At 40.9% G+C, this 22,785-nt stretch overlaps 8 protein-coding genes and 1 pseudogene across 8 annotated transcripts; 6 read left to right on the top strand and 3 right to left on the bottom strand.

Moving 5' to 3' along the window:
* Window positions 1-308: 308 nt before the first annotated feature.
* LOC137193456 (histone H4) lies at window positions 309-698 on the top strand. The gene has a single exon (XM_067604680.1). It carries the CDS (start codon window positions 334-336, stop codon window positions 643-645), a length of 312 nt encoding a protein of 103 aa, XP_067460781.1. The 5' UTR covers window positions 309-333; the 3' UTR covers window positions 646-698.
* A 1,250-nt stretch (window positions 699-1,948) lies between these two features.
* Window positions 1,949-2,391, top strand: LOC137193455 (histone H2B 3-like). The gene has a single exon (XM_067604679.1). It carries the CDS (start codon window positions 1,985-1,987, stop codon window positions 2,351-2,353), a length of 369 nt encoding a protein of 122 aa, XP_067460780.1. The 5' UTR covers window positions 1,949-1,984; the 3' UTR covers window positions 2,354-2,391.
* A 1,299-nt stretch (window positions 2,392-3,690) lies between these two features.
* LOC137194657 (E3 ubiquitin/ISG15 ligase TRIM25-like) lies at window positions 3,691-6,692 on the bottom strand. The gene has a single exon (XM_067606754.1). The coding sequence runs from the start codon at window positions 6,503-6,505 to the stop codon at window positions 5,192-5,194; it is 1,314 nt and encodes a 437-aa protein (XP_067462855.1). The 5' UTR covers window positions 6,506-6,692; the 3' UTR covers window positions 3,691-5,191.
* Window positions 6,693-8,455: 1,763 nt separating this feature from the next.
* On the bottom strand, window positions 8,456-10,041 carry LOC137194663 (histone H3). Its single transcript, XM_067606761.1, has one exon. It carries the CDS (start codon window positions 9,920-9,922, stop codon window positions 9,512-9,514), a length of 411 nt encoding a protein of 136 aa, XP_067462862.1. The 5' UTR covers window positions 9,923-10,041; the 3' UTR covers window positions 8,456-9,511.
* A 56-nt stretch (window positions 10,042-10,097) lies between these two features.
* Window positions 10,098-10,917, top strand: LOC137194665 (histone H2A-like). Its single transcript, XM_067606763.1, has one exon. It carries the CDS (start codon window positions 10,256-10,258, stop codon window positions 10,637-10,639), a length of 384 nt encoding a protein of 127 aa, XP_067462864.1. The 5' UTR covers window positions 10,098-10,255; the 3' UTR covers window positions 10,640-10,917.
* Window positions 10,918-11,637: 720 nt separating this feature from the next.
* On the bottom strand, window positions 11,638-12,330 carry LOC137193454 (histone H1-like). The gene has a single exon (XM_067604678.1). It carries the CDS (start codon window positions 12,288-12,290, stop codon window positions 11,691-11,693), a length of 600 nt encoding a protein of 199 aa, XP_067460779.1. The 5' UTR covers window positions 12,291-12,330; the 3' UTR covers window positions 11,638-11,690.
* A 2,873-nt stretch (window positions 12,331-15,203) lies between these two features.
* LOC137193453 (histone H4) lies at window positions 15,204-15,824 on the top strand. Its single transcript, XM_067604677.1, has one exon. It carries the CDS (start codon window positions 15,390-15,392, stop codon window positions 15,699-15,701), a length of 312 nt encoding a protein of 103 aa, XP_067460778.1. The 5' UTR covers window positions 15,204-15,389; the 3' UTR covers window positions 15,702-15,824.
* Window positions 15,825-16,865: 1,041 nt separating this feature from the next.
* LOC137194655 (histone H2B 3-like) lies at window positions 16,866-17,755 on the top strand. Its single transcript, XM_067606753.1, has one exon. It carries the CDS (start codon window positions 16,900-16,902, stop codon window positions 17,266-17,268), a length of 369 nt encoding a protein of 122 aa, XP_067462854.1. The 5' UTR covers window positions 16,866-16,899; the 3' UTR covers window positions 17,269-17,755.
* A 1,807-nt stretch (window positions 17,756-19,562) lies between these two features.
* Window positions 19,563-21,995, top strand: LOC137194642 (E3 ubiquitin/ISG15 ligase TRIM25-like; annotated as a pseudogene).
* The last annotated feature ends 790 nt before the right edge of the window (window positions 21,996-22,785 follow it).

The following is a 22,785-nucleotide window of genomic DNA, read 5'->3' as shown; positions in this document are numbered from 1 at the left end:
CTACCAAACAGATTTTATTTAAATAAATGAAGAACAATACAAATACTACAGCTGCGGGTCTGTTTCCAACCAACAGCAGAATGTTAGCTGTCAGGTTAACCTGCCAAATATCTCAGAAAAAGATACAAAATGGAGCAAAAACAATCAAAAAGGAGGGAAGAGATCAGCCTGCTTTGGGAAAACGAGGTGGGCTGAGCTGCTGAATTTGGCACCGCCCAGCAAAGTTCGCGCCAACAATCCTCTTTTACGTCCGCAGGCACGCTTTAAAATAAGAAGCTCTCGGAAATTTTTCTCACGTTCGACTTTAACTTGTTTAAAGGAAGAACAGTGAAAATGAGTGGTAGAGGCAAAGGCGGTAAGGGACTCGGTAAAGGAGGCGCTAAGCGTCACCGTAAAGTTCTCCGTGATAACATCCAGGGAATCACTAAGCCCGCCATCCGCCGTCTGGCTCGCCGCGGCGGTGTGAAGCGTATCTCCGGTCTGATCTACGAGGAGACCCGCGGAGTGTTGAAGGTGTTCCTGGAGAATGTGATCCGTGATGCCGTCACCTACACCGAGCATGCCAAGAGGAAGACCGTGACTGCCATGGATGTGGTTTATGCTCTGAAGAGGCAGGGACGCACTCTGTACGGCTTCGGAGGTTAAATCTGATCCTGACCTGCTGATCTCCAAACACAAAGGCTCTTTTAAGAGCCACCCACCTCCTCTTAAGAGCTGTCCTGTTGTGTATTAATAATTATACATGAATATGCTATTGTGTTATATACAAGCTGGTCTGTATTTAAACGATTTGGACGTTGCCTATAACGTGACTTCTGATACATGAAGAGTGCAATTTGTAAGCATTAGGACATTAATATGGACATTAACTGATGCTTTAAATATGTATAAAGCAACCAGGTTGTGAAAACACTGTTCTTTCTCTCAAAACAAATTTGGGTGGTTGTGAGATAATTAATGGGATTAGAAAGAAGTTCTGCTACCTACATTTACTTCTGGATTTAAGATGATCTTTCCTTCTGTTGCAAGAGAGAAAAAGAAGAAACCAGTGTTTAAACCTTCAATGAACTGTATTTAATAAATTTAAGGTTAGGGAATAACCTGACATCCATGTTGAGTAAAAGCACAATATTTTACATGATAAACACAATAGTAGCATAAAAGGAACATGGTAAAGAAAAGGAAGTACCTCAAAATTGTGAGGGTACAACATGAATGCATTTACTTTAATGTAGTGTAGCTTTCCATCACTGAGAATGGGGCTAGAAGTCATATATATCATATATTAGTATATTATAAATAAGCATAACAAGCTAGTCTGTGTATAAAATAATTTGAACACTTCCTGCAACTTGTGTTAAAAACTCCAGCTCACAATAAAGATAAAACACAGTTTATAAGCATTAATGGTTATTATTATCATTTACTGATGCTTTGTACATCATTTATAAGAAAGACTGAAGGAATCACTGTTATTCTTTTGTGGAGCAGAGAAACATGATCTTCATGTGTCAGTTGGGTCCAAACATGGGAGAATCAGTAAAACTCATATCAACATCATTTTTGAAAGGTATTGTTATTTCAGAGGGAATAGCACACAAACTGCGGATTAAAGATTGATGAAATAAATCCATGGATTGTTTTAATGTTTTATCATAGATCAGTAAAACATATCAGCTTGTGGAATGCTAAATCTAAATACAATATTTTTATTTCTCTATAGTTATGGATTTTTGGACAGTATATTATATTATAAACAGTGGAGACTCTTCAGATGAGGTGGGCAGCTCTTGAAGTAAAAAGGCGGTCAGATTGTTCATCAAAGGTTGGGCGGTGTTTTATATTGCGCATGCTCAGTCTCACTAACAAGAATTAAACCAATCCTGTGTGAGCAACGGCGCAGTAAAGTTTGCATCAGATGGATATATAGAGACTGTTTGGAGCTGTGAGAGTTATTCGTTTGAGAAAATCCAGCGAACTCACCATGCCTGATCCAGTTAAGGCCCCGAAGAAAGGCTCCAAGAAGGCCGTGTCTAAAGCCACCAAGACCGGCAAGAAGAAGAGAAAGACCAGGAAGGAGAGCTACGCCATCTACGTGTACAAGGTGCTGAAGCAGGTCCACCCCGACACCGGCATCTCCTCCAAGGCCATGGGCATCATGAACTCCTTTGTGGGGGACATCTTTGAGCGCATCGCCGGTGAGGCTTCCCGCCTTGCTCACTACAACAAGCGCTCCACCATCACCTCCAGGGAGATCCAGACCGCCGTCCGCCTGCTGCTGCCCGGTGAGCTGGCCAAACACGCCGTGTCTGAGGGCACCAAGGCCGTCACCAAGTACACCAGCTCCAAGTAAATCTGCTGTTTGTACTAACAACTCAAAGGTCCTTTTCAGGACCACCCACACCTTCACCTGAGAGCTTTGTTCCTTTTGTGTTCAGTTTCTTTGACTCTATATCGTGACTGTATCATACTAAACCGTTTCTTGTAGCAGATTAAAGAACAAAGAAGTTTATTTCCATATTAAGCATTATGAGAATTTGTCGGTACAAGTGTTGTCTCTTATAAATGTCAGAGAGGCTCGACCGTGAATTTAAGGGCTAAAAAGTCTAAAATTGCCTATGAATCTGCATTTGAATTCTCCCAATGACCACAGTAACGAGGACCAATGAAAACACAAAGGAGCGCCTGACTCTCATTCTGTACCAGAGTCCATTGAACTAAATATGGCTGCCCTGTATGCTTTGGCCACAAGATATCGCTACTGCTTCACTAAAATTCGCATTTAATTTCAGTGGTTGTCCTGACAAATAATCCATGTTGATTTTATTTTTACATCACAATGAATATACAATAAATATGTTGATACTAAGTGACTGTGACTTTAATTTCTACCTAAAAACTTGATTACTGGCTGAAATGTTTTCATTTAAGAGGCAAATGTTCCCTTATATCAGTTCACATGTTTAATACACAGCTTAGATCATATAACTAAATTACAATAACAATAATACAATATAGACTGATGTGTTTGGCTCAGACTGAACATGCAATAAATGTAGGCCACATCCACAGCTGACCTGTAGGGTCAAATAATGTCATGACAAAAATACAAGCTGTAAAGTATTTTGATGATGACGCCATACAGATCATATCAGGCTCAAGTCCAGGCAGCAGCTTCTGCCGGATATAAAAATCTGAAAAATACCTGTGATGGTTCAATAAATCAATCACAGTTGTCTGAAACACTAATCACAACAGTTTTAGATGCATTTCTTTGTTGCCAATTAATGACACCCCAGACAAAATTAGTCACAAGAAGTTTGAATCAAGTCTGGATTAAAACTTTACAACCCAGAAGCGTCTGACTGTGAGGTGACAGAGTTAAACACTGAACCAACATGACAGCCTCATTCTGAACTTTCATCTTCATGAAAATCAACTTAAAAAATAATTATTCAGGTGATTGAAAACTCTGCTCATTTCTCTGTGATGAAGCTGTTTTAGTGAAGAAAGCTGAAAGTACAGAGACTGACTGACAAACGTTCTTCTGCTCTGAACATGAACTCTGTACTTTGTGGTGTTTCAGGAGGAAAACTGCCTCAAATAAACTCTCATATTAGTTTCACATTTTCTCCAGAAGCTTTGAATGAGATCCTGAGATGAAGACAGAAGAAAATACTTTGTTCAATCTTGAAATAAAACAACTTTATTGATGATATAAAGCTTCAGATTGTTCACACATCCAATCAGTAAAGTCTGTTAAATGACTCTTGTTCAATGATTTCATGTTCAGATTCACTTCATCCACACAATCAGTTAGTTTAACCCAGAATGTCAGCTATGTACAACAACATCATAAATGATCTCCTTATTGATTATTATCACAATAATTCAAGTTTTATAAGACTTTATAATATCTGATTTGTACATGACCAAATGTATCAATTTGAATGTAAATTTCTTGACAGATTTACAAAGTCGTGAGAGTAAAATATCTATTGATAAAGGAAGTTCTGGTTCTTTCTCTGTTCAGACTGATGAAGTGGAAGAGAAACAAGAGCAGAGTTGAGAAATGCAAGTTTGTGTATAAAACAAAATCATCATGATCAGTGAAAGCCTCCATGGTGAAACAGACACAAGAAAGAGCAGCAACTAAAGAAACTCAAATATTTACATAACAACAGATGAGAAGATGTCAAAGTTGACCATAATGTTTGATTGACAGCTGATCTCTGTGCAGAAACACTGCAGCAACGAGCTCTCAGCAACAATGACAGAGACAAAATCATTTTAAGAATTAACTCAGAATTTAACCGACTGTCCCTTAAATGACTTCTGTCTATTTGAGTTTACAGAACTCAGCAGTGTTCCCGAAAGAGTAGTAAAGATGTAGTCCAGCATTGTCTTCCTCCTCTTTCTTCCTGTTTCTTTTTTCACTCCCAGATGGATAATCCCTCGCTATTTTGCATAACGTCAATGCAATTAAACATGCATATCTGTGACCAGCTCTGTGACTCACAGAGACCCTGTTTACACCTGGCATCAACATGTGTCTCCACATGCTCCTTGAGTGACCACTTGTGATCGGATTTCACTTCCCTGCTCTATATACAAATAAACACCTACATCATTTCTGTTTGTAAAGACCAAATACATTGTTATTTTTAACCAGGACAGGAGGACAGGGGCCATGTATCTGCCGTCCAAAGCTGTGTTCAACTTGTTTGATAACAGTATATATATATATGAAACAAGAATTAGAGAGTATGTAGAGTTATACGCAGTGATCACCCCGTCTCCCCACTGAGACAAAATAAAACAAAATAATGTATTTCTTTATAGTGTTATCAAACAAGTTGAACACAGCTTTGGATGGAGAGTTCACAGACCGGGAGGCAGCAATGCACTTCCCGCCGTGCCTGCTCGAAAATAGAGGACGTCAGTTGAATACGCGGTCCTTCAGTGTGGCCCAGGACACATTCGCATTCACAATGCTAAAAGAATGTGGCAATATAAGGCCCAGACCACTTCTGAATGTGGTCTGAGCGATCAGATCTCAATAAGTCCTCAATGCATCTTAGCATTGCATTTACACCTGTACTTACATCTGTCCACTTGTGATGGGATCACCCAAGATGCATGTTAATGCCAGGTGTAAACAGGGCCAGAGACACCAATGACATGGGGCCCCTTAGGGGGTAGTGTCCAGTACTGGTTGTTGCTGCAGTGGTACCTCAGTTAAGGGGGAATCCAACATTTTGAGAGTGTGTGAGGCAGCCCTCTGGGCCCTTAACCTGAGAGAGGATGACAATAGCCTAGCAGGACGCGGTTTTGCCCGGATAACTCTGTGTGGGGTGTTTGTACATTTCTCCCCCAGGATGTCCTGTAGTTGATCTCTGAGCTTTGACACAGCTGCTTTCACATCCTCAAAGTATCTCAGAGGACATATATTGATGCTGGATGAGTCTGTAGGTTCACTGAGTTGTGACAGTGAGGGGTAGTTGTGTAGAAACTGGTTGTGATCCTCTGTGTGTGAGAGCTGCTTCAGTTCAGCGTCTTTCCTCTTCAGCTCAGTGATCTCCTGCTCCAGCTTCTCCTGAAGATCTTTGACTCGACTCACTTCAGTTTCCTGCTGGGATCTGATCTGCTGCTTCACATCAGAGCTTCTTTTCTGGATGAGATGGATCAGCTCAGTGAAGATCTTCTCACTGTCCTCCACTGCTTTATCAGCAGAGCGACTGACGGCCTCCACCTCCTGTTGAAGCAGCTTCACATCTTTCTCTCTGTCCTGGATTCTCTGCTGGATGTTTTGTTGACTCACCTCGAGCTCTCTCTGCCTCTCAGTCCTTTCTGCTGCAGCTGAGACTGTGTCGTGGCCTTTATGTTCATCCATAGAGCAGAGATAACAGATACTCTGCTGATCAGTACGGCAGAAAATCTTCATCACCTCATCATGACGAGAACAGATGTTCTCCTGGAGCTTCTTGGAGGGGTCGACCAGCTTGTGTTTTTTGAATGCAACAGATTCATAATGAGGTTGGAGGTGTTTCTCACAGTAAGAAACCAGACACACCAGACAGGACTTGAGAGCTTTCAGCTTCCTCCCAGTACAGACATCACAGGCCACATCTTCAGGTCCAGCATAGCAGTGATCAGCAGGAGCAGCTTGGAGTCCAGTCTTCTTCAGCTCCTCCACTAAATCTGCTAACATGGTGTTTTTCACCAGGACAGGCCTTGGTGTGAAGGTCTGTCTGCACTGAGGGCAGCTGTAGATTTTCTTCTCATCCTCTCCATCCCAGAAACCTTTAATACAGCTCATGCAGTAGCTGTGTCCACAGGGAATAGTCACCGGATCCTTCAGTAGATCCAGACAGATCGAACAGCAGAATTTTGCTCCGTCCAACTGAGCTCCTTGCTGCGCCATTTCACCTCTCAGTGGCAACGACTGTCTGAGTTTCACTTCCTGAGAAGTTAAACAGGTTTTGACCTTTGATCTAAACAGCATGTGTTTCTGCAGTGAATGGAGGCTGCAGCTCTTTTACATGTTGGTTACACCCATCTTCAAACTGTAGATCTGAAGGGGAGGGAACAAGGAAATATGTGGACAGACTGGAGCTTGTTGTGTTTGAGAGCAGGAAGAAGAGGGAGGAGTTATCAAGCTATGATTCATTCCAGGAAGAGGAGCAGTTTGAGAGAGTTACTGTGTGTTTAACCCTTTTTTAATACAATGAAGCTCACGTCTCATTTGAAAACACTGGTCACCTGCTTTCTGGTGTCAAAGTAATCTTGGGAATTTAGGAGAGATCTACAGATGACTCCCTGTTTCTCTGAATTCTTGTATTCTCCTAAAATCCAGCTGAGTTTTTCCATCAAGCCCCTTAACTGTATAATATTGTTGTTTTGACATAACGTGATAGTTTTCTCTCGCATGTGTGTTGCTGCTTCCTCTCGTTTTCCACTGATCACTGTAAAAAAAAAAGTTTCACTCATGAGTGCAGCTACAAGAGTAAATGTGGTGACATTGGACAAAAGCATTACTAAATGCATCAACGTGAATGTAAATTTCTTGACAGATTTACAAAGTCGTGAGAGTAAAATATCTATTGATAAAGGAAGTTCTGGTTCTTTCTCTGTTCAGACTGATGAAGTGGAAGAGAAACAAGAGCAGAGTTGAGAAATGCAAGTTTGTGTATAAAAAAAAATCATCATGATCAGTGAAAGCCTCCATGGTGAAACAGACACAAGAAAGAGCAGCAACTAAAGAAACTCAAATATTTACATAACAACAGATGAGAAAATGTCAAAGTTGACCATAATGTTTGATTGACAGCTGATCTCTGTGCAGAAACACTGCAGCAACGAGCTCTCAGCAACAATGACAGAGACAAAATCATTTCTAGAATTAATACAGAATTTAACCGACTGTCCCTTAAATGACTTCTGTCTATTTGAGTTTGCAGAACTCAGCAGTGTCCCCGTAAGAGAATAAAGAATAAAGACGTAGTCCAGCATAAAGAGGCTGAGTGAATGTGGTCTGGACTCTGTGGAGGAGAGTCATGGTTTCAGAGATGCTGTAGAAGGACACACCTGTTTGAGCCTGTTTGAAACGGGAAGATTTCTCGATACCTAGAGAGAGTTGTGCCCGTCCCCTAAATGCCTCTCATATAGACTATTGGTAGATGCTACAATTTACCGATGCTCCATAATCACCTCACACGCAGAATATCTAGAGATTAAAATTTTGAGTTGAGCTGAAGTTGATCTGAGCCCGTTCAAAACGTGCCTGACACATCCTGCACTGTTTTAAACATACATACAAAGTTCCCGTGCATGAGTAACGGGAATAGAGCTTAACTCTATAAACTTCTTCAATTCATTCTCTATGGTAGTTCTTATCACTAAGGATGTAATCCCATCTCTGACCACAGTGTGCAATGTTGCAATGGCAGAGTGGCGTTGTCCGTATTTCCGCTCGTTGAATCCACATGCAGAAGAAGAAGCAGAAGCAACATTGTCTATGAGGTATTTTTATATATTTCTGAACGTGCCTGAGACATCGAACACTAAGTTTTGAACATGCATGCCGAGTTTCATTCACAGTAACGTTCACACACAGTTCAATAATAGAGTTTAAGTCGTTTTTTAGTCATTAACACTATGGATGTAATCCCACCTCCGACCACTATGTGGGTTGCAATAGCAGGATGGCGCTGTCTGTATTTCAGCTCGTTAACTCCGCGGGCAGAAGAAAAAGCAAATCAACGTTATCAACGTTACTTATGAGGTAACTTCCCCGTTTCTCCAGCAATCCACCTGCCAGGTATGAAGTAGACCGGATGAACGGTTCTCGAGATTTGCGAAGGACAAACTTGCATACATACATGCATGCTTACATACAGACGGAGATTCATTGCTTTATATAGAGAGATATAGAGAAGTAGAGCGATAGAGAGACTATAGTACAGTGGGTTTATTGATTAACGGCCACCAATCAGCGTACACTCCTGTTCTGTGCTTCTAAAGGAAATGACAGAAAGCATGAGAGAATACATTCACATTGTGTATTATAGTCACTTATTATTCAGTTATAACAAGCAGACCTTATGGGTAAATGAGGATTACAATTCTTTCCATAATAACCTCAAACCAAAGGATGTGATGCACTATATCTACATATCTTACAACACACACTTCAATAGCACACCACACCTACTAGAACTGTTACTACTACCACTGTTCTAAACACTTCTTACACAGAGATCAATAACCAGAACTTAGACATGTTGACCAAACTGTACATGAAGACATTAACACACAGCAAGGACAAAGTGCAGACATTATCAGTCAATTAAGGAGGAAACCGCACTGGTGACACCAATTGACCAGAGAACTACTAAAAACAGCTTCATTATCTAAATAAACTGGTCAGTTTCTTCTTTAACTTAGATGCAAACACATAACACTAAACTGCAGCTTCATCACTTTTCTGAACAGCTGTGGTCCTCACTCTTCCCCTCTGACTTCTACTGTGCAGGTTACGGAGACACTGCCCACCAGAGGGCACCCTTTCAACGTTTATCACATGGACTTTCACATAATTGATATATCATAATGGTTATATCAAATATTATGTAGCTGTAATTTGATCCGATCTCCGAGATTATATAATCAGTGATTTCTCACTTTTGATGACAGTTTTAGATTTTGCCATCCCTGACTTCACTTATATTGTCATTAAAACCTTTCAGTTTTAGCTGCCACTTGAAAATACCATTAATGCGAATATATTGGAGTGAAGTGTGGTGTACCCTGGCAGGCTCTGTAGCCACAATTGAATTTCAAGCTAAAATTGTATGTTTATGACAGCACCAAAACATGATAAAGAGCAAATTGGAATCGATGCATTAAAATAAAATGTTGATGGTGTAAAGACAGCAGAGGAAGCAGTTCTTTAGTGAGAGTGATGTGGCTCTGAAAAGAGCCGTTGTTGGTTTGTGGAGCAGCAGACAGTTTAAGCTCTCTCTCCGCGGATACGACGGGCCAGCTGGATGTCTTTGGGCATGATGGTGACCCTCTTGGCGTGGATGGCGCACAGGTTGGTGTCCTCGAACAGGCCGACCAAGTAAGCCTCGCTGGCCTCCTGCAGAGCCATGACAGCGGAGCTCTGGAAGCGCAGGTCGGTCTTGAAGTCCTGAGCGATTTCTCTGACCAGGCGCTGGAAGGGCAGCTTGCGGATCAGCAGCTCGGTGGATTTCTGGTAGCGACGGATCTCTCTGAGAGCCACGGTACCAGGCCTGTAACGGTGAGGCTTCTTGACGCCGCCGGTGGCCGGGGCGCTCTTACGGGCAGCCTTGGTGGCCAGCTGCTTTCTGGGGGCTTTGCCTCCGGTAGATTTACGGGCGGTCTGCTTGGTTCTTGCCATCTCGTCTTCTTTCTCTGATCAGGAGAAAATAGTAGCGAGAAGAGGAGACACGCTGCTCTTAAAGTGTCGGAGCGGCTGTGTGAGTGTGACGCTGCTTCAGACCTCCGGGTCCTGATTGGTGAGCGGCTCCTCCTGGCGCTCAGCACCGCCTACAGGAGCATGAACCTCCGCTGCTTATTGGACATGAGTCGTTTGAAAAAGTCCGCCAAAATGAGAGCGAGTCTCCTTCTGCTGCTGTACTGGAAGCTTCCCGCTTCGTGGACATATAAAGGAGGGTTTGGTGCCTTTGCTCCCCAGATTCTTGAGAACAGACTCTAGAAAGTGACCGTAATTATGAGTGGACGCGGCAAAACCGGAGGCAAAGCCCGTGCTAAGGCAAAGACCCGCTCTTCTCGTGCCGGGCTCCAGTTCCCAGTCGGCCGTGTTCACAGGCTGCTGCGCAAAGGCAACTATGCGGAGCGTGTGGGTGCCGGCGCCCCCGTCTACCTGGCGGCTGTGCTGGAGTACCTGACCGCTGAGATCCTGGAGCTCGCTGGAAACGCTGCTCGCGACAACAAGAAGACCAGGATCATCCCCCGTCACCTGCAGCTGGCTGTCCGCAACGACGAGGAGCTCAACAAACTGCTGGGCGGAGTGACCATCGCTCAGGGCGGCGTGTTGCCCAACATCCAGGCTGTCCTGCTGCCCAAGAAGACCGAGAAGCCCGCCAAGAAGTAAACCTGGTGCCTGGCTGACTGCTGGAAACCAAGCAAAGGCTCTTTTAAGAGCCACACACTCCTGATAAAGAACACAGATCCTCATATCTCTATCATACACTGTAGTTAAGACATGAATTATGTACATAATGTATCCAACATATTTATATTCAGTGTTACAATATATGATAACTGCATTCAAATCATAATGGCTGTTCGTTGTGTTGCCAAGAATATCAACATTTAAAAGAAGATAGTCTAGTCTGTAGTAATTTATAACAATGGTTGTCTATATATATTAACCTATATGAATTGTACACTATTTTAAACTGAACTAATTATCATAAATATCAACCTGTGGAATACATTTACAGTTCAATGTCATCCTAAGAGATTTGCTGTATTTGGTGCTGCTCAGTGCAGACCATGACACAGACTGAGTTAACAGAATATGCAGGATCCAGTAACATTTTCCCCCAACTGGCCCACTTGGCCAATAAATCAGTTTTTTTTAGCCTGACAGCCAAAAATGAGATTAACTCTCCCCCCCCCCCATAATTTTGGTGATTTATTCTGTGTTTCACATATTCATAATACATGAAACAGTGAAGTTCCCTTTAGATTTGGTTTGGTTTTTCTTTAGTTATGGATATGTAATGTTGATATATTACACAAATATGCAAAATATTTAAGTTAAGTTTATAATCGAGTGGATGTGAACAGGAAATGATTTTTAGAAGAATGGCTATTTCATATTTGAAATTATATTTCTAAAAACATGACTATGAATTGATATATTTATAACTGCAGTCACCATTTTTACATATAACTGCCTACTAAGCGAGGTACTGAGAGGAACAAAGGAGCTCCTTCTCCCACTAATCTGACTTCATTTTCATATTTTCTCTTTAACATAAGTTTACTTTGCTGAATAAAAGACCACTGTGTTATCAATTAGTATGAAAACACTATATAGTTAAAACATATTATAATTAGGATCATGCTCTTAGATAAAGATGTGTGGCTCTGAAAAGAGCCTTTGATCAGGTTGAGATGTTGAGACTGATGACAGCTCACTTCTTCTTGGGTGCTGCCTTCTTGGCTTTGGGTTTGGCCACCTTCTTTGCGGGGGCTTTCTTGGCTGCAGGAGCCTTTTTGGCCACTTTCTTGGGGCTCTTGGCGGCCTTCTTGGGGCTCTTGGCTGCTTTCTTGGCCGCTGCGGGCTTCTTGACCTTCTTGGGGGATTTCTTAGCAGCTGCTGTCTTCTTGGCTGCCGCTGTCTTGGGCTTCTTAGCCGCTGCGGGTTTCTTGGCGGCGGGCTTCTTGGCTTTAGGAGCGGCTTTCTTTACGGGCTTCTTGGCCTTGGTTTCAACCTTCTTGTTCATCTTGAAGGAGCCGGAGGCCCCGGTCCCCTTGGTCTGGACCAGAGTCCCCTTGGCCACCAGGCTCTTGATGGCGGTCTTGACGCGGGCCTTGTTCTTCTCCACATCGTAACCTCCGGCAGCCAGAGCCTTCTTGAGGGCAGCTGCAGACACGCCGCTCCGCTCCTTGGATGCGGCCACAGCCTTAACAATGAGCTCGCTGACGCTGGGGCCAGTCTTCTTCGGCTTGGAAACCTTCTTCTTGGCGGCTTTAGCCGGGGCGGCGGCGGGAGCTGGAGCTACTTCTGCCATTATATCTTTTAAGTTCTGGTCCGATACGAGACAATCAGAGTCTGAGTAGACTGATGGAAAGTCAGAGGCAGGAGGCTGCACTTAAACACACCATGAGAACCGTGGAGACTCAGTCCAGCTGCTGCCTCCTCTATGCAGTGTGAATGTCTGACACTTGTGTTTTCTCTTAGTAATAAAAGAGTGAAAACTGAGTGTGTGACAAGTGCTGAAGGCTGACAGTGAAGGCAGCAGATAGCGGACTTGTGTCTCTTCATATTGAAGTCATGTAGAGCTCTGATGTTCTCTGATTTTTCTTTGTGGAGCAAACAAACCTCACCTGTTCACCGTCGTCAACAGCACTGCTCAGCGGCTTTTCTCTCTCATTTCTCTCCTAAAATGCTGTAAAATACATCAGAGCTCCACCAAAAGTAGTTTTCCAGCTGGTTTACATGTTTGTTCACAAACTCAAAGTAAAAACATCCATCTGTTGCTGATCAGTTTGTAATAATATGAAGTGATTCTGGTCGCAGCAAACACATTGATGAGGCTCATGATGCAGTTCAGCCAGACTTCCTGTCAGAGCTTTTCTATGGCTGTGAACATTTCTTCTTTCATTCTGAGAACTATTTTTAATATAAATAATACATAATAAATACTGTGCAACACTATTCCTTCCAGCTGTAGACTGCGTGCAGCAGTGGGAAATTGAAAAGAAAAGACAGAAACCAAGCGAAAAACGGCACAAGGAACTGACACCTGGAGAGCTTCAAATGATAGAGGAAGAGAAGGATGAGATTAATACAAAAAAGGCAAAATATGGGCAGTTAATATACTGAGAGGCTTTCTCTACCAAAAACAAAAGGAACACTGATTTGGATACAAACTCTGCGGTTTTGCTTAATGACACTTTACGTGAATTTTATGTCTCGGTTCAGGCTGGCGGCGAGTTCAGTTTGGCAAATTGTCATGACAACGATAAACTGCTGCTTCATAACCTTTCGATTTTCAGTTAAAAATTTTCACCCAAAATTTGCGAATGCTTTTATTTTATATATATATATATATATATATATATATATATATATATATATATATATATATATATATATATACACATATTTATATATTATATTTCAGTTTGTGCTTTGCTACAGTATTTCGCTTACAGTTATTCTGTGTGTTCTGCTGACGGACTTTCACTTTCACAGGTTACGACTTCCTCAGAGTTAAAAGAAGCCTTTTTAAAGAAAAAAAAAAAAGGCATCCATATAAAACCATTTGATTAGAAAAAAAACGTGTAATAATAAAGGCTTTCCCTGGGCCAGTGCACAAAATCAGGCCCTATAAGAGTAAACAGTGGACATACATTAGGTGAATTTTAATAAAGCATCACTGTTGATATGTTCATTTATGTAAAAATATATATTCCCATTTTATTAGACATGTCAATAATATTACTTTAAAAAATAGCGCAAAACCTCCTAAACTCCTTCAGACATTATTTTCTCCATTAATTAGATGTTTTGAGAATATTTTTTCTTAGTGTTGACGTGATTCAGACGACTAGAGAGATTAATCTAGTTCCTCTGCTGGAAGAAACAAAAAACAAAAGTCACTAGTTCTGTTCAGGACTGTCTCATCCCTAACAGTACTGTTAGTGTCTGACACTGACTTATTTATTTGTTCATTAGCAACGATTAACTGAGTTGTTGTTCTGCTGACATAAATATTTATATTTATTCAGTCATTTTATTATGTTATTATATAAACATGTCAATCCTGCATGTCAGCAGAACAACAACTCAGTTAATCATTGCTAATGATAATCAATCCATAGCTCCTTTAGTGCTACTTTTCCTATTGTTGAGTCATATTCAAGACTTTGTGGGGCTGTGAACTACAGACTCCACTCTGCTCCCAATCATCTATTCAGAGCATTTAGAATAATAAATCCACTAACATGGTATTATAAATTCAACATTGACATGACGAATCTAAATCACTGCTGCTCACTTGTTTATAGCATTGAAATCTAGAATCAGATGTGCAACCAGAGAAATAAAGGACTCAAATCCATCCAATGAACTCAGCCTTCAAAGCATTTCATCATCTCCAGTGATTATTACAGTAACTTTGATATTATGATCATTTTCACATGAAAAGCAAGTCAGGTTTTTACTATGATGTGTGCAGCTCTGCAGTGTAACTTCCAGAAACAAAGGATTTTGATCTATCAGTGTGGTTTTAGGACCAAATGTTATTTTGTGTATCTATATCAATAGACTAATATAAGAACATGGTTATTGTAGTCTGTATATTTATCAGCATTTAACATTTTAACATTTAAGATATATCCATTTTAAAACACATTTGAAGCACATTTGATTACTGGATGTAAAAGCTCTTTTAGAGTACGTGTACGGCCCTTAAAAGGAACTTTGGTTTGTTGTAATGATCAGATGAAGTTAACCTCTGAAGCTGTACAGGATGCATCTCTGCCTCTTCAGACCATACACCTTTGGTAGTTGTTTGTCAGGAAATTGACACAAAACATTTCTTCAATAAACACCATGGATGGATTACTGAATGGACCTAAAGAGCTCAAGAGGAATCCAGAGCCTCGGTTTGAACAGTTAAAGGAAGAGTTCACAGTTTCCTCGCTGTTCATTCCTCCTGTTCATACTGGCTGTTAAAAGATCAAAATGATGGAGGCCAAAATCCACAGCATGTAGGTTTGCCTTTATGGTTGTCTACAATCATTTGTATAGCAAACTATATTATATAGTATGATATGAGAGGATCGTTACATTCAATTTCTTTTCATGTGCAGCAAGAACAATACAAATACTACAGCTGAGGGTCTGTTTCCAACCAACAGCAGGTTAACCTGCCGAATATCTCAGAAAAAGATACAAAATGGAGCAAAAACAATCAAAAAGGAGGGAAGAGATCAGCCTGCTTTGAAAAAACGAGGTGGGCTGAGCTGCTGAATTTGGCACCGCCCAGCAAAGTTCGCGCCAACAGTCCTCTTTTACGTCCGCAGACACGCTTTAAAAGAAGAAGCTCTCGAATATTTTTCTCACATTCGACTTTAACTTGTTTAAAGGAAGAACAGTAAAAATGAGTGGTAGAGGCAAAGGAGGAAAGGGACTCGGTAAAGGAGGCGCTAAGCGTCACCGTAAAGTTCTCCGTGATAACATCCAGGGAATCACCAAGCCCGCCATCCGCCGTCTGGCTCGCCGTGGTGGTGTGAAGCGTATCTCCGGTCTGATCTACGAAGAGACCCGCGGAGTGTTGAAGGTGTTCCTGGAGAATGTGATCCGTGATGCCGTCACCTACACCGAGCATGCCAAGAGGAAGACCGTGACCGCCATGGATGTGGTTTATGCTCTGAAGAGGCAGGGACGCACTCTGTACGGTTTCGGAGGTTAAACGTGATCCTGACCCACTGATCCCCAAACAAAGGCTCTTTTAAGAGCCACCCACCTCCTCTTAAGAGCTATTCTGTTGTACGATTAGGTGTACATTGAAATACATTAGTATGTTAAACAAACACTTAAACTACTCTTTCTATGAAAATACTTAAATGTTTAATTTTAATTAGTTTCCAAGTTACATCTAATGATAATGAGGGACACTATAAGAACTATTAGCTAATTAATCATTCACTAATGCTTTGAATATAAGTATAAACTAATTATGGGGTTAGAAGTTCTGCTACACACTTGTGTTTATTTTTGGACTTGATAACATCTTTGCTTATTTGACACAAGCATGTTGCATACATGTTGTGGAGTAAAATAATATTTACATGATAAACACAATAGTAGCATAAAAGGAAATTATTGAATAAGTATCTCAAAATTGTGTGAAAGTACACTATTGCATTTAATGTAGTTATTTTCCATCACTGAGAATGGGGCTACAAATCATAAGTTATATATTAGTATTTTATGCATATACATAAACACATGAGCTAGTCTGTGTATAAAATGATTTGAACAACACTTCCTTCAACTAAGATAAAACACAGTTTATAAGTATTATTGGTTATTATTATCATTTACTGATGCTTTGTACATCATTTAAAAGAAAGACTGAAGGAATCACTGTTATTCTTTTTGTGGAGCAGAGAGACATGATCTTAATGTGTAAGCTGGGTTCAGCATGGGAGAATCAATAAAGTTCATATTAACATTAGTTTTGAAAAGTATTGTTATTTCAGAAGAAATAGCATCAAAAACTGTGGATTAATTATTGATAAAATAAAACCTATCTATGCATTTTTTTAATGTTTTATCATTGGTCAATAAAACATATCAGCTTGTGGAATGCTAAATCTAAATACAATATGTTTATTTCTCTATAGTTATGGATTTTTGGACAGTATATTATATTATAAACAGTGGAGACTCTTCAGATGAGGTGGGCAGCTCTTGAAGTAAAAAGGCGGTCAGATTGTTCATCAAAGGTTGGGCGGTGTTTTATATTGCGCATGCTCAGTCTCACTAACAAGAATTAAACCAATCCTGTGTGAGCAACGGCGCAGTAAAGTTTGCATCAGATGGATATATAGAGACTGTTTGGAGCTGTGAGAGTTATTCGTTTGAGAAAATCCAGCGAACTCACCATGCCTGATCCAGTTAAGGCCCCGAAGAAAGGCTCCAAGAAGGCCGTGTCTAAAGCCACCAAGACCGGCAAGAAGAAGAGAAAGACCAGGAAGGAGAGCTACGCCATCTACGTGTACAAGGTGCTGAAGCAGGTCCACCCCGACACCGGCATCTCCTCCAAGGCCATGGGCATCATGAACTCCTTTGTTGGGGACATCTTTGAGCGCATCGCCGGTGAGGCTTCCCGCCTTGCTCACTACAACAAGCGCTCCACCATCACCTCCAGGGAGATCCAGACCGCCGTCCGCCTGCTGCTGCCCGGTGAGCTGGCCAAACACGCCGTGTCTGAGGGCACCAAGGCTGTCACCAAGTACACCAGCTCCAAGTAAATCTGCTGTTTGTACCAACAACTCAAAGGTCCTTTTCAGGACCACCCACACCTTCACCTGAGAGCTTGATTCCTTCGAAATGTCACATTTTCTCATACTTCATATATTGTGTTGCTTCTATTGAAAGACACAAAGATAATTCATGTTTAAATTAAAGATTACAGTTCCTTCCCATATTATTAGTTGAGCATTACGAGAACGTGTTGTCTACTATAAAGGTCATTGACAGTTATTTTAAGCGCTAAAAAGTATAAATCTCCCAGTGACAACAGTAGCGAGGGTCAATGAAAACAAAGGAGGGACTGACTTTTATTCTCTACCGGAGTTCATTGAACTAAATATAATTGCACTGTACATTTTGGCCACAAGGTATCGCTGCTGCACTAACGTTTGCACGTAATACTTCAAAGGTTCTCCTGACAAATACTCACAATAATCCACGTTGATATTTGCAGGACAATGAATAAATAAATACATTGAGACTGAGTGAAGGTATGAGTTTAATTTCTACCTTAAAATCTGATTTACTGGGTAAAATGTTTTAATTTAAGAAGCAAATGTTCCCTTACATATATCAGTTCACATGTTTAATACACAGCTAAGATCATATAACTAAATAATAATAATAATACAATATAAACTAATGTGTTTGGTTCAGACTGAGCATGCAGTCACAGTAGCCACATCCACAGCTGACCTGCAGGGTCAAATAATGTCATGACAAAGATACAAGCTGGAAAGTCTTTTGATGATGAGGCCATACAGGTCATGTTATGTCAACATTACTGTGTCTAAGCCTTGTGCTTGTGTTTCTGTGAATATTAATGATCGGAGAAATGTTTTAAACAATACAAAAAGATAGAAAAGTAACTTACAAAACAAGAGAGGGAATAAAAACTGAGGCAAAGAAACCAGAAACAAGACATGAACATACTGTAGAAATAAAAAGGAACAAAGGTATAATTAAATATATTAAATATAAATATACAAGAGACAAGATAAAATATATTTTGACATATAAACATACAATATGTTTTTTGTTCATCTTTGATATACATTTTAAAATCGACAAGGATAAATACATTTTAAGGGACTACTGGACTACAGTAAAATAATCAAATGAATAAGAATGTAAATGAATTTTTTTCTTGTGACAAAAAAGCAAAGATTATTAAAAGTTCAAAAATAAAAACAAACCTCCAGCAGAACCTCTTCCTAACCCAATTAATCATCTCACCTCAGATTTATTTTGAGAGAAAGAAGGATATTTTCACAACCCGGTCGCCTAAAAATTAAGCTGAACAATGGCTTATAATTATGTTCAAAGCATTAATAAATGATTTTTAACCATTAATTAAACCCTTAATGATTATAAACCGTGCCTTTTCTTTATGATGAGGTGGAGCTTCAACACAAATTGCAGGAGACATAAATCACTTTATACACAAAGTAGTGTATTGACGATAATATACTAATATATTCTAATATACAACTATTACTACAAACTGTACAACAGGACAGCTCTTAAAAGAGCCTTTGTGTTTTAGTATCAGCATATCAAGATCAGGTTTAACCTCCAAAGCCGTACAGAGTGCGTCCCTGCCTCTTCAGAGCATACACCACATCCATGGCGGTCACAGTCTTCCTCTTGGCGTGCTCAGTGAAGGTGATGGCATCACAGATCACATTTTCCAGGATGCATGTCAGCAGAACAACAATTCAGTATTTTGCAGTAAAATCATCAAGTCAGTTCAAATCAAAAATCAGTTGAGTCAATGGCTCAATTTACCCCCAAAAATTATTTTCTGATATTTTAGAGACTAGAGACATTGTTCATGTTAATGATCGATCCCTGTTACAAGTGTTGCTGTGTTGATGAATAAATACCTAATTGTTGACTAATGTTAAGTTTAAACCACACACAAACATGCTGTACATACAGACGGGTGACAAATTAAAGGAAAAACCAACATAAAGTGTCTTAGTAAGATATTTGGCCACCACGTGCCACCAGAACAGCTTCAATGAGCCTCGGCATTGATTCTACAGTCTCTGGACTCTTCTGGAGGGATGAACGCCATTCTTCAAAAAGATATTTCCTCATTTGGTGTTTTGATGGTGGTGGTCGAGAGTGCTCGTCCAAAATGTCAGTCCAAAATCTCCCATAGGTGTTCAATTTGTGTTGAGATCTGGTGACTGTGAAGGTCATAGCATATGATTCACATCATTTTCATACTCATCAAACCATTCAGTGACCCTTCGTGCCCTATGGATGGGGGCATTGGCATCTGGAAGAGACCACTCCCATCAGGATAGAAATGTTTCATCATAGGATAAAGGTGATCACTTAGAACAACTTTGTATTGATTTGCAGTGACCCTTCCCTCTAAGGGGACAAGTGGACCCAAACCATGCCAGCAAAATGCCCCCCACAGCATAACGGAGCCCAAGAATCTCCCATCTTTCCCATGTGACCTGAATGCAGCATCGATGTTACAGAGTGTGACTTCTATGAACAAACTGACACAGTATGATATTGTATATATTTGAATCTCTCTTTACTGATATTGTTTGAAGCTGCCAAAGGCTCAGTGAAGTTTTTACATGTCTTCCTGCAGTGAACATCATGGCAGGTTAACAACTGAAATCTGAAAACTGATGCAGGACACAAGAGGGCGCCTTCATCCTGTTGACCAGGGATGTAGTGGAGGTTAAAGCTCCTCAACTCAGTTTGTCTACAGTTTTCTTGAAGAATTTGTTTTCAAGACGATAAGACGAAGATGGTGGTGTGAAACTGCTGCAGGTAATTAGGAATGAATATTTTAAGTGTAAGTGCAGACAATTATGCTGTTTTTTTGGTTTAAGTTACTGAAAGACTGATAGGTTTAATTGGCTACTTACTGTATTTGTAAAAGGCCAGTTATTACTGTGGATGTAAAAAAGAAAAAAAAAAAAAAAAAAACCTTTTAAAAGACTGTTCAGGCTTATTTTCCACAAATTTTTGTTTGAGCTACCAGCTACTAAAATTCACTTTACCAGGGTGTGTTTGGGCTGTTTTTATGAGAATTTTTCTGTTTACAAAGATGCTTTTGTGTAAAATAATTTTATTTTGACACTCTTGTCTGACATTCTTTATCTGTTGTGTTTGAAATGTCTCTCAGAAAAAGTTTAATTGAGCTGGATTTTAGGAGAATACAGGAATTCAGAGAAATGAGGAGCCATGTGTAGATCTCTCCCAAATTCCCAAGATTACTTTGCCACCAGAAAGCAGGTGACCAGTGTTTTCAAATGAGACAAGAACTTCATTGTGAATAAAAGGTTAAACACACAGTATCTCTCTCAAACTGCTCCTCTTCCTGGAATGACCATAGCTTGATAACTCCTCCCTCTTCTTCCTGCTCTCAAACACAACAAGCTCCAGTCTGTCCACGTATGTCCTTATTCCCTCCCCTTCAGATCTACAGTTTGAAGATGGGTGTAACCAACATGTAAAAGAGCTGCAGCCTCCATTCACTGCAGAAACACATGCTGTTTAGATCAGAGCTCAAACTAGTTTCACTTCTAAGAAATTGAAACTCAGACAGTCATTGTCACTGAGAGCTAAAATGGCGCAGCAAGGAGCTCAGCTGGACGGAGCAAAATTCTGCTGTTCGATCTGTCTGGATCTACTGAAGGATCCGGTGACTATTCCCTGTGGACACAGCTACTGCATGAGCTGTATTAAAAGTTTCTGGGATGGAGAGAATGAGAAGAAAATCTACAGCTGCCCTCAGTGCAGACAGACCTTCACACCGAGGCCTGTCCTGGTGAAAAACACCATGTTAGCAGATTTAGTGGAGGAGCTGAAGAAGACTGGACTCCAAGGTGCTCCTGCTGATCACTGCTATGCTGGATCTGAAGATGTGGCCTGTGATTTCTGCACTGGGAGAAAGCTGAAAGCTCTCAAGTCTTGTATGGTGTGTCTCGCCTCTTATTGTGAGAAACACCTCCAACCTCATTATGAATCACCTACATTCAAAAAACACAAGCTGGTCGACCCCTCCAAGAAGCTCCAGGAGAACATCTGCTCTCGTCATGATGAGGTGATGAAGATGTTCTGCCGTACTGATCAGCAGAGTATCTGTTATCTCTGCTCTGTGGATGAACATAAAGGCCACGACACAGTCTCAGCTGCAGCAGAAAGGACTGAGAGGCAGAGAGAGCTCGAGGTGAGTCGACAAAACATCCAGCAGAGAATCCAGGACAGAGAGAAAGATGTGAAGCTGCTTCAACAGGAGGTGGAGGCCGTCAGTCGCTCTGCTGATGAAGCAGTGGAGGACAGTGAGAAGATCTTCACTGAGCTGATCCATCTCATCCAGAAAAGAAGCTCTGATGTGAAGCAGCAAATCAGATCCCAGCAGGAAACTGAAGTGAGTCGAGCCAAAGAGCTTCAGGAGAAGTTGGAGCAGGAGATCACTGAGCTGAAGAGGAAAGACGCTGAACTGGAGCAGTTCTCACACACAGAGGATCACAACCAGTTTCTACACAACTACCCCTCACTGTCACAACTCAGTGAACCTACAGACTCATCCAGCATCAATATCCGTCCTCTGAGCTACTTTGAGGATGTGACAGCAGCTGTGTCAGTGTTCAGAGATCAACTACAGGACATCCTGAGGGAGAAATGGACAAACATCTCACTGACAGGGACTGAAGAGGATGTTTTGCTAGCACAACAAGAACCCAAGACCAGAGCTGAGTTCTTAAAATATTCATGTGAAATCACACTGGATCCAAACACAGTAAACACACGTTTGTTATTATCTGAGGGGAACAGAAAAGCAAAACTAACAAGTCCAGTTTCTTATTCTAGTCACCCAGACAGATTTATTAGATGGTGTCAGGTCCTGAGTAAAGAGAGTTTGACTGGACGTTGTTACTGGGAGGTGGAGTGGAGAGGGGGAGGAGTTTATGTAGCAGTTGCATACAAGGATATCAGCAGAGCAGGGCGGTATGATGAATGTAGATTTGGACACAATGACAAATCTTGGGCTTTATATTGTGACACTAAGAGTTATACTTTTGTGTTCAACAATGTCTCAACTCCCGTCTCAGGTCCTCGTTCCTCCAGAGTAGGACTGTATCTGGATCACAGCGCAGGTATTCTGTCCTTCTACAGTGTCTCTGAAACCATGACTCTCCTCCACAGAGTCCAGACCACATTCACTCAGCCTCTCTATGCTGGACTTTGGCTTTGCTATTTTTATGGAGACACAGCTGAGTTCTGTAAACTCAAATAGACAGAAGTCATTTCAGATTTCATGTGTCAGATTCTGTTGTAATTCATTTTGTTTGTCTCCATTATTTCTGAGAGCTTGTTGCTGTGATGTTTCTGAACTGCACAGAGATCAGCTGTCAATCAAACTGAGATTGTCAACATTTTTCTTCTCCTCATTAGTTTTTCTATTGATGTTTTGTGTTTCTCCAAATTCTGCTTTCTCCTCTGTATTTTTAGCCATGGAGATTATAATTGCTCAT

The sequence above is a fragment of the Thunnus thynnus genome, chromosome 12, assembly GCF_963924715.1.
Source record: "Thunnus thynnus chromosome 12, fThuThy2.1, whole genome shotgun sequence".
Taxonomy (NCBI): domain Eukaryota; kingdom Metazoa; phylum Chordata; class Actinopteri; order Scombriformes; family Scombridae; genus Thunnus; species Thunnus thynnus.
The sequence above is the reverse complement of the archived record's forward strand: the minus strand, read 5'-3'. Positions and strand labels throughout refer to the sequence as shown.

What these genes read in the sequence shown, in the direction of transcription:
- LOC137194665 (XM_067606763.1), top strand. Translation starts at nt 10,256, where the DNA reads ATGAGTGGACGCGGCAAAACCGGAGGCAAAGCCCGTGCTAAGGCAAAG.
- LOC137193456 (XM_067604680.1), top strand. Translation starts at nt 334, where the DNA reads ATGAGTGGTAGAGGCAAAGGCGGTAAGGGACTCGGTAAAGGAGGCGCT.
- LOC137194663 (XM_067606761.1), bottom strand. Translation starts at nt 9,922, where the DNA reads ATGGCAAGAACCAAGCAGACCGCCCGTAAATCTACCGGAGGCAAAGCC.
- LOC137193454 (XM_067604678.1), bottom strand. Translation starts at nt 12,290, where the DNA reads ATGGCAGAAGTAGCTCCAGCTCCCGCCGCCGCCCCGGCTAAAGCCGCC.
- LOC137193453 (XM_067604677.1), top strand. Translation starts at nt 15,390, where the DNA reads ATGAGTGGTAGAGGCAAAGGAGGAAAGGGACTCGGTAAAGGAGGCGCT.
- LOC137194657 (XM_067606754.1), bottom strand. Translation starts at nt 6,505, where the DNA reads ATGCTGTTTAGATCAAAGGTCAAAACCTGTTTAACTTCTCAGGAAGTG.
- LOC137194655 (XM_067606753.1), top strand. Translation starts at nt 16,900, where the DNA reads ATGCCTGATCCAGTTAAGGCCCCGAAGAAAGGCTCCAAGAAGGCCGTG.
- LOC137193455 (XM_067604679.1), top strand. Translation starts at nt 1,985, where the DNA reads ATGCCTGATCCAGTTAAGGCCCCGAAGAAAGGCTCCAAGAAGGCCGTG.